This window comes from Camellia sinensis, chromosome 4 (assembly GCF_055761805.1).
Source record: "Camellia sinensis isolate YWXY chromosome 4, ASM5576180v1, whole genome shotgun sequence".
NCBI classification, from domain to species: domain Eukaryota; kingdom Viridiplantae; phylum Streptophyta; class Magnoliopsida; order Ericales; family Theaceae; genus Camellia; species Camellia sinensis.
Genome location: NC_138964.1, coordinates 152,562,364 through 152,572,151, shown reverse-complemented (window position 1 = coordinate 152,572,151; position 9,788 = coordinate 152,562,364). Strand labels below are relative to the sequence as shown.

Here is a 9,788-nt window from a genome sequence, read left to right as displayed (position 1 = left end):
CCAAACAAACATGACCCAAATGTGCACTAGATCTAAAACCTCCGACTAAGGATTTGTTACTTTCAATGGACAAACAAAATCCGGTGATAGAGTTAGCAACTTAACTGGCTTAATAATTAGTGAAAACGAGATCAAGAGAGCCGACTAATAGCAATGGAGGCAACAATGGAAATGAAGGAGGAGGGCAGTACCAAAAGAAAGAGAAGTAAGAGATCAGGCAGCGGTAGAGATGACAAAAGAGAATGGTGCTATCTCTGCTAGTTAATTCATGTCTTGTTTGACTCTCTATGTGAACCTTAACATTTTGACAACATTAGAACACAAATGAAAATTTGCATAAATTCACAATTTCACTAAACAACTCTTAACTATAGTCTCTACATAGAGTCTCCAAAGCGCAAATGTTGGCTAAATCATCAAAACACAAATAACAAAAGGCCAAATATACAAAGGTTGACACAAATTTGAAAACTGTAACATATGGCTTTCACAATTCCTTGCAACAGAATGGGCTTTTCTCCCATACATACTCTTTCATACATACTCTTTCATGCCGCCAAAAGAAAAAACAAATCCCACCCCACAAAACTAAAAGAATATTGTGGACTCCAACTCCTAATAAAACGCATTTTTCAGTAAACTCATATCTGAGCTTTTTCCATGTACTTATCGAGAATTTTGAAAGCAGAAACAATCAGTGGGTGTTGACGAAACAAGATAATGGACCCATTGAACTCAAACCACGACAGTTTGACCAGTAAGACCGTCCTGGAGCTGCAATGAACCATCCTTCATCAGATTGAGGCTCAAGCTCTTGAATCTCTCCCTCGAATACTGGCGAGATGCCTTTCTCCAATCGGTTCCAGTTTTCATCATTGCAACAAACTCATCATAACTGATTTGCCCATCCTGAAATTTTTTTGTCCAAGCATCATGAAAGGACGGGAGAGGAGAGAGGGGCGAGGGGGAAGGGGATAATGTTGTCAGACAAACTTGTTTTGAAAAAGAAAAAAAAAAGAAAAAACTCGTTTGCTGTAAGCAAATGCTTTGAAAATAAAAACAAAGAAACATGCTCATGGCCAGTAGAGGGTGGCCGGAGGTGCTTGTCAAAGTTGGCGGACAGAGTGTTACCGGAGTTTATAGGGCGGTGACAAGGCTAGCTTGAGATTTATGAGGCCTCAGGCAAACTATGAAAATGGAGCCCTCTTATATATATATATATATATTTTTTTTTTTAATAAAAAATCTATGTATAAAATGTCAAGTATCAACAAGTTTTTTATTTACGTTTACTTGCATATATAATCATTAAAATTATAAATTAAAATTTACTTTCATATATTAAAATAGGATGAAATCATTACAAATACTAAAAAATATTAAAAATTGGGCCAAAACAACACTTGTTTGTATATGTTTTAATTTCAATTGGGCCAAACCACACTTATAAATATATTTTTTTTCATATGGGCCCAACAAATTTTTTTGGGCCCTTTAGACTGGCCCTAAAGCAACAAAAATAAATTGGGCCAATTTGAATATATAATGTGCTATAAGACAATACTAAATTTGGAGGCCTATTTTGGGCAATTTTTGGGGGCGTAAGGCACAAGCCTCAATGGCCTTAGCCCAGAGCCAGTTCTGGGCGGTGACTGTCTGGTCACACACAGCTGTCCTGAGTCACTGAAAGGTGACAGAAGCTTATTGGCAGCAAGTGGTGGTCGGCAATGGCTAGAGATGGTAGAGTGAGGGAAGACAATAAAAACTAGTTTTGAAAACAAGCTAACACATTTTTTGGTTTCCAAAAATTTTGAAATCAATTCCAATTTTTTTTAAACATAAGCAATATATTTTCATTTCCAGTTTCAAAAAATAAAATAAAAAAACAGAAGAGTTAACAAACGAGGCCAGAAATCAAGAAATTGCCATTTTGAAATTTAAAACAGTATAAATCTTCAATCTTGTCCAAATTTTCCTGCATGGTTCCAAGTTCTGACAATTATCTAAAGTTGTGTCGTTATAAAACTTTTTAAAAGCATTTTCAAATAGCAATCCAAGAGGGGGAAAATGGATTTTGCATGTGATTAGGCAAAAATGATGGTAAGAAAGACTCAAATGCCATACCTTGTCGGTGTCAACCTCTCGCATGATCTCATTTAGTACATCACCATCAGTTTCACCTGATTCATCTGCTAAGGCTTCTCGTAACTCATCAAGCTCAATATAACCACTTCCATCTTTATCAAAAAACATAAATGCTCTGCGGAAATGTGCATCGTTCTCCATTCTCTGTAGATGGATTGTTACGGCTACGAACTCTCCATAATCCAGTACTCCATTCCCATCAACATCAGCCTAACAAACATCCAAATAGCAATATTTCATTAGATTTTTAATGTAACCAAATTTTATCATAGCACTAGAATTTCCATATACATGCTAAAATTTGTTATCCAAAAGATAAGCTACAATCAAGTCATAGATACCTGCTAACAACCAAAGTTTTAAACAGCTTTACCGAGACTCGCCTCGATGCTCGCCTCAAGGTGAGGCTAAGGCAAAGCCTCAAGGCTTTGATTTTTAGGCTTTACTCCCCAAAAGCTTGCGTACACAGTTTGAGACATGTGCCTTAGGTGTATCTTATACGCCTTTTACGCATAAGCATGTGAAGAGTACGCATATGAAGTGTTTGTCTTAGGTTCTTGTTAAACTTAGTCTAGTAGACGGTTTAAACATAAAAAAGGTAAAAAATAAAAAAGAACCCCTTTCACAACTATATTCTATAGGAAAAATTAAATAAATGACCAATCAAGAAAAACACAAAGTTAATGCTCAATGGGAAGCTCGATCACTAAAGCTAAGAATTCAAATTTCACTTTCAATAAAGCAAAGCTTCCTTCTTTACAGTGAGCCTTGAGTAGAAAAGTATTTCCACCTTTATATTTAATTTTGATATATTTATTTATTGTTTTAAAATATTTAAATTATTTACTAAATATAAAAATTCAGAATTTGAAATACTTACGCCTCAACACCTTAAGACTTACACCTCGCCTCATAAGGAGTAAAACGCCTCACATTACGCATTCGCCTTTAAAAACTTTGCTAATAACCGTTCACTGGGAGTTCGTTAAGAATCAAATAATGCCGAAAAAGTTAGAATTCCAATACACATTTCAATATTCCCATATACATATATTTCTAGGCACTTTTCATATATTTCAATACACTTTTTGCAGATATACCAACATTAACCACTGCCCAACAGGCAGTGATTAGCATTTCCCTATAAATAATGACAATAAAATGCAGATGGAGATAGAACCATATTCTAATATTTGAAGATATTAGAACAAACACTATGTTCCATCTAAAAATCTTAAGTTTCAATTATTTCAAACTATTATGATTTTAACAAACTTGGGTTTCATGATAAGTCAAACTTTTGCAAAAACTCATGCACAATACAGGAAGTTACTTCGTAGACACGGAAATTTACCACATCCATCAGCAACTTCATCTCTGGTTCAGCCAATTGTGAACCAACCTTCTTCAGACCTGCCCTCAGTTCCTCATATGTTACTTTTCCGTCGTTGTCAGTGTCCATCAATGCAAACATATCTCTGATCACTTCAACCTCTTCAACTGATAAGTGCTCTGCAATTACCTACAGCATTTGACAGAACAAACCCACATCATATGCACAAATATTCATGGGTTGCAATGCTTGACATGACGGCTATACAAAAACTCTACAGTCTACATAGGCCCTGTTTGGTGCAGCTTATGGGGCTGCTTACAGCTTTTTATTTTTTTATTTTGAAAATCTGTGCAAGAGTGTTTGGTACAGTTTCTGCTTAAAACTTACGAGGCATAAATAGCTAAAATAAACTGAAAAAAAGTTGATTATAGAGAAGCAAGGAAAGGGTTACTTTTAGCTTATACTTTCTAATAATCAACTTTCAGGTTGCAAGTATCCACACCAAATAGCCCATAAGCTGATGTGGCCCATCATTTCAATTTCAATTTCAAAGTAGAACGACCATCATTAATTTGTTAATTACATAAGTGCCCTTAAGAATTAATAAATATGGGCTCCCTGAAAATATCAGTTGGTACGAACAGCATTCTCATTACAAAAACAAGCACCACACAACTCATATTAGATGCTTACTCTCAAGGCTTTCTTTTTGAATCTGTTCATCACAGAGAACTGCTTGAGCCTTGTTCTCACGATATCTCCTAATGGGACATTTGAAGCTTTCTTTGCATTCTGTATCCAAGGGTGTTCTGCAAAAGAAGGAGAAAAGCAAACATGGATCCAACTACTAATAAGTCATGCTTTAGAAAAGATTCAATCTCCTAAAAATACATTTGGGAAACAAATTATATACACCACCTTCTGATACTTAAAGGCATTTAATGATATAATAAAGGAATATGCAATGCACCACTGACCATCAAGGACAAATGGTATGTAGTTGGTCTTTCAGAAATTATTTCACAATAAATTATTTAAAATATAAAAATAAAAAAAAAAACTAGACAAGGTCTTTTTTGGCACACATAAAAATAGAAAATTAAAATAAATAAATAAAAAATGGGAAAAAGAAAAAAAATATATACAGTTAGTTTAACAAAGATCAGTCAGTCTATAGTAGAACCAACTTAAGGAGCTTTTCTGAATATTTGATGTATTAGAGGTGGACTTGGGAACTTGCCTCCTTTGACAACATCACTTTTTAGCTTAAAAGTTAAAAAGTCACTAAAAAACCAACAACTTATACAAAAAGTCAAAAATTCATTTTTCTCTCTACTTTTTGCACATCTTTTCGTAAAAAACCAAAAAATCATCCCAAACATACTAGTTTTTTTTACATCATATTTTAGTTAAAAAGCCAAAAAGTTACTAAAAAAACATGTTCTCAAACGAGGCCACATGTTATTGGATAGGTATCCACCATTAATAAATTTGTCCTGAACACTGCTCCATACTATCAATTATTTCAATCCCTTAGAAACCAAACATATCGACTCCAAACTGATTTCTGTCCTATTTTTTGAGAATAATACTACGCTTCATGAAGGAAATATCATGAAAATTTTCATAAAGATTTTCTACCCTTGGATTAGTTTGTGGTATTTTATTGTAAGTTATGCAATCACATACACTACGTTATAACCTATCAATCAAATAGCACTATAAGACAAAACTAAGTCTATACTATTTGTAAACTAAGACTTCAAAATTAAAACATTCTGACATTCAGGGAAGCCGCTTTTCTTGTTTTGTTACGTACCACACTAGATTATTTCTTAAAGTTTCATGAAACTTTTCATAATATTTCTTTTATGAAGCCTAGCATTACCCATTTTTGGATGTCATTTTTTTTCCTTGCGAGAACTATCCATCAACCAAATGATCAGAACTTCTACTTATAACAACAGCATACTATTTTGGCAAATCAAATGCTCGTAAGAACACCCATCACTTTAGCAATTTTGAACAGCCTTTCGATACGACATTCTAATAATCAATCAAAGCGTGAGTTTGAAATCTTTAGTGGAGATGTCGGGTGCTTAATACATACAAATAAAATTATGTTCGAAACGGTTGCCAGTAATAAGCAAGCCTTTACCATGAAAATAACAACTTATTCATAGTTGCAAGCATTTCATGAAATGAGTTTGGCCTCTGTATTGCCCCCCAACATGAGCTAAGTATGCAGCTCCAAACATACATATCTTCGTGGGAACGTGACAAAAATTAATTCCTGTCAAACACTTTTTCTCACAGTTTAGGCAACAAAATCTGAAGAAGAAAACAACACTGCTCAACTATTTCAAGCAGTAATTCCTCGAGATCCTCAAAGAGTTACATTGGCAGATCCTCAAATTTCAGTGTCATTAGACAATTTAGACGATACTTTTGTATGTATCTTTCCCAGAATGTTATATGGAAGACAGATTTTCATGTAATGTCTGAGTAATGATGATATGAATTCACATGCTATGACACAATGACTCATCATACCCCGAGAGAGGAATGGAAAAGTTTCTAAGGAGTTTTCAAAAACAGTTTTTGAGTTTTAAACCTGCATTTTTTTTTTTTTAGTGATTTTTTTATTTTTTATATTCTGGCCAATTTTTTTTTTTTTTAGAATCTAGATGTACTTAAAAAAGTAAAAAAATTGTGAAGAAATCTGTCAAAAATTCAATAAATAAATGTACTGAATTTCTGTAATTTTTTTGTATTTGTTAGTATCTAGTGAATTTTTTAAAGATTTTTTCATTATTTTTTTTAGTGTATTTAGATTAAGTGCATCTAAAAAGTAAAAAACATTAATTAAAATATTTTTAAAACTTCATGAATCCCTCCTCTAGACTTTTGAATTTTAGCAATTTTAAAACCCAAAAGTTTTAATATTTTATGATTTTCTAACTTAAAATTGAATCTTCTTGCATCAATAAGACCTAAGAAGCATGGACACGGACACGTGACACGACACGAGTACGACACGGACACGCCGACACGTTAATTTTCAAAAAATGCAGGACACGACACGAGGAAGACACGCATGAAATATATAATTTTATATATTTATTATATGTTATATATATATGAATATATCATTAAAAGATAATAAAAAATGCAATATGACACTAATTCTTATAAATTTATATGGTTTTTATTTTATTATTGTATCTTAAGTTATTTTGTTCAAACTTATAATTAGTTTTACGTATGTCTAATCGTTAGACACGTGTGTTTAAACGATTGACACGTGTGTCCTTCAAGTGTCCAAAGAGTGTCCAAGTCTTTAAACAATAGGACACGTTTTGAAGAGTGTCGGACACGTGTCCTGAGAGTGTCCAAAGAGTGTCGGTGTCCGACACGTACCCGACACGGATACGTCACCTTCCTAGAAGTGTCCGTGCTTCTTAGAATAAGACTAATCAAAATTTGAAGTCAACGAGACTCTGGTCCCTGATTTCCTTCCTCAACACATCATCATTCCTTCAAAATGAAAATAAATAACAGAAAAAAGAACAAGAAGAAGAAGAAGAAGAAGAAGAACAAGCTGTATCAACTCCTCCCATGATGTATTATTACCCACTATAAATAAATAGAAACTGCAGGAGGCAACAATGCAATCGAAAAATAACTAGAACTATGTTATCAGAAAACGCTAATACCCTAACAATTTACGTATTGGTATGCACATTTCGAAACATGATTCACTTTCGTTACAGAGTGGTAAATTTAGTGAACCGATGTGATCCGAAAAGTTTTTTCCAATATACTTCTTTAAATGTTACCTTAAGAGAAAAAAAATCAAATATATAAACTAAAATCTAAGATGAGTCAAGTTTTGACAAGATAAAAACATTAAAATTAAAAAAAAAAAAAAAAAAAAAAAAGTCAGAATTTTCATATAAATGATTTGCTACATAAAAAAATAAATAAATACCTAATAGTTGAAAGAAAATTACTCTAAAAGTACCTTAAATTCTTAAGTGTAATATATATGTGTACTTTCATCGTAGCGGACTACGTTCCTGTCCCCATTCCAAGTAACGGAATGTGAACATAGAACTAGAACACAAACTGAAAACTCGGCATGCAGCGGATAAAAAAAAAGGCTTACCAAGCACCTGCTGAGCCGTCAGACGCTTTCTGGGATCTTGCTCTAACATCTGCCGAACAAGGCTCTTGGCACTATCAGAAATCTGAGGCCATGGTTCCCTCTTGAAATCAATCACGCCCCGCAGAATTGCCAGAGCAACACCCTGTTCAGTTTCTGCAAAATACAATTAAAGGCAAAACAAATAATAATCCAATTCATCTCACAGTTAGACACCAAAACCATGTTTATATGAATTCTGCAATACTTCACGTGAAGAACTAGCAATACCTGCCCAAAATGGAGGAACCCCACATAACAAAATGTAGAGAATCACACCGGCACTCCATATATCCACCTCTGGTCCATAATTCCGCTTCAGAACCTCTGGCGCCATGTAGTATGGACTACCAACTATCTCTGAAAACCTCTCCCCTGAATGAGAAGGGTGAAGAAGTTACAGAAAATGATCATGTAATCATCCAAACCCATAACAATCTCAAATCAGAAATTCAAACTGAACAGTTCAATCAAAAAATAAACTAAAACCCATAAACAGCCTCATACATATATCTGGGTAGATTTCCAAATTTTGAAGATTCAATCAAAAATTTCAAAACCCAATCAAACAATCAACTAAAACCTATGAAAAGACTTGTGAGTGGTGACCCGTATGGGGAAAAATCAAAATTTGTACAATTTAAACGAAACAATTAACCATTTTCCCCCAAAAAATAACAGCAAAAAAAAGAAAACCCAGTAAAAATCTCAAAATAACCATTTATAGAAAAAAAATAAAATAAATAAAAATATAAATTGAAAGGAACCATCAACAACCACACAACAAAATCAAAATTCAAACAATCAAACAATCAACCAAAACCCATGAAAAGACTTGTGACCGACATGGGGGGAAAAAATAAAAATAAAAATAAAAATATATGAACAATTTAATCCATCTTCCACCAAAAAAAATCTTAAAAACCCATATAAAAAAAAAATAAAAATCCAGCACCATACCAGGCTTGAAGAACACAGAGAGCCCAAAATCAATCGCCTTAAGAGGCGAATGTTCTTTCTTATTCGCAAACAAGAAGTTCTCAGGCTTCAAATCCCTATGCATCACACCATTCTCATGACACATCCTCACAACCTCCGCAATCGTCCTCGCAACCCCAGCCGCAGCTCTCTCACTGTAATGCCCTCTCGCAACAATCCGATCGAAAAGCTCTCCACCTTCACACAGCTCCATCACCAAATGCACAGCCTCGTTGTCCTCATAGGTTGCTCTCAGCCTCACAATATTGGGGAAATCAGGCAAGCTCGACATAATCTGAACCTCTCTCCGAACATCCTCGATGTCTATGGCTGTTCTCAGCTTCTTCTTCGATATGGATTTGCAAGCTAAGGCTTCTCTGGTTTCTCGATCGGTACAGAGGTATGTGACTCCAAATTCGCCTCGACCCAGTTCGCGACCCAGTATGTACTTATCGACGATTCGGGTACGGTGGTTTAGGGGGATGAAGTCTTTGAGGACTCGAATTGGGGCTGGTGAATCGGTGGAGTATGGGTTGGGTTTTGTGTGGTTTCGAGATTTCTTGGGTTTGTGGGTCTTTTGGTGGTGGTGGTCTTCGGTGGTGTTGGGTCGAACGCAGGTGTTGCAGTTACCCATGAGTGTCTCAGTGAGTTGCTCAGCCGCTGGCGGCGGCGTTGGCGGCGGCGGTGGTGGTGGAAGAGGAAGCGTACATTGCAGGGCGAAGAGTGATAGAAAACGCGGGTGGCAGTTGAGAGAAAAGTGGTTTTGAAAAAGAAAGAAAGTTTCATTTTTACTTTTATATTAATATTAAATTATATGTATTATATATTATTAGTGGTGATGCAATTTAAATAGATAAAAAAATAAAATAAAATATTGAGGGCAAATTATATATACGGGACAAATTGTTATGAAAATACAAATCTCAAGGGGCGAGATGTAATTTTTGAAACTTCGGAAAAATATCTGTAATTTAGTCAAACCTCAGGGGAAGTATATGTAATTTGCCCAAATATAAATTATATATTATGTATTATTTAAGTAGTGAGTGTTTATTAGAATAATATTTGGGACCACTAAAATAGTAGCTCTAAAGCTGCAGTAATGATGTGGCATTGCTATGAATC

General features: G+C 34.6%; 1 protein-coding gene across 1 annotated transcript; it reads right to left on the bottom strand.

Annotated features, from left to right (window-relative positions):
• Positions 1-331: 331 nt before the first annotated feature.
• LOC114267664 (calcium-dependent protein kinase 10) lies at positions 332-9,484 on the bottom strand. The gene is made up of 7 exons (XM_028208711.2): positions 8,646-9,484; positions 7,917-8,060; positions 7,650-7,802; positions 4,175-4,290; positions 3,500-3,667; positions 2,125-2,355; positions 332-909 (listed from the first exon to the last, which is right to left on the bottom strand). Exons 1-7 carry the CDS (start codon positions 9,295-9,297, stop codon positions 736-738), a joined length of 1,638 nt encoding a protein of 545 aa, XP_028064512.2. The 5' UTR covers positions 9,298-9,484; the 3' UTR covers positions 332-735.
• Positions 9,485-9,788: the final 304 nt, after the last annotated feature.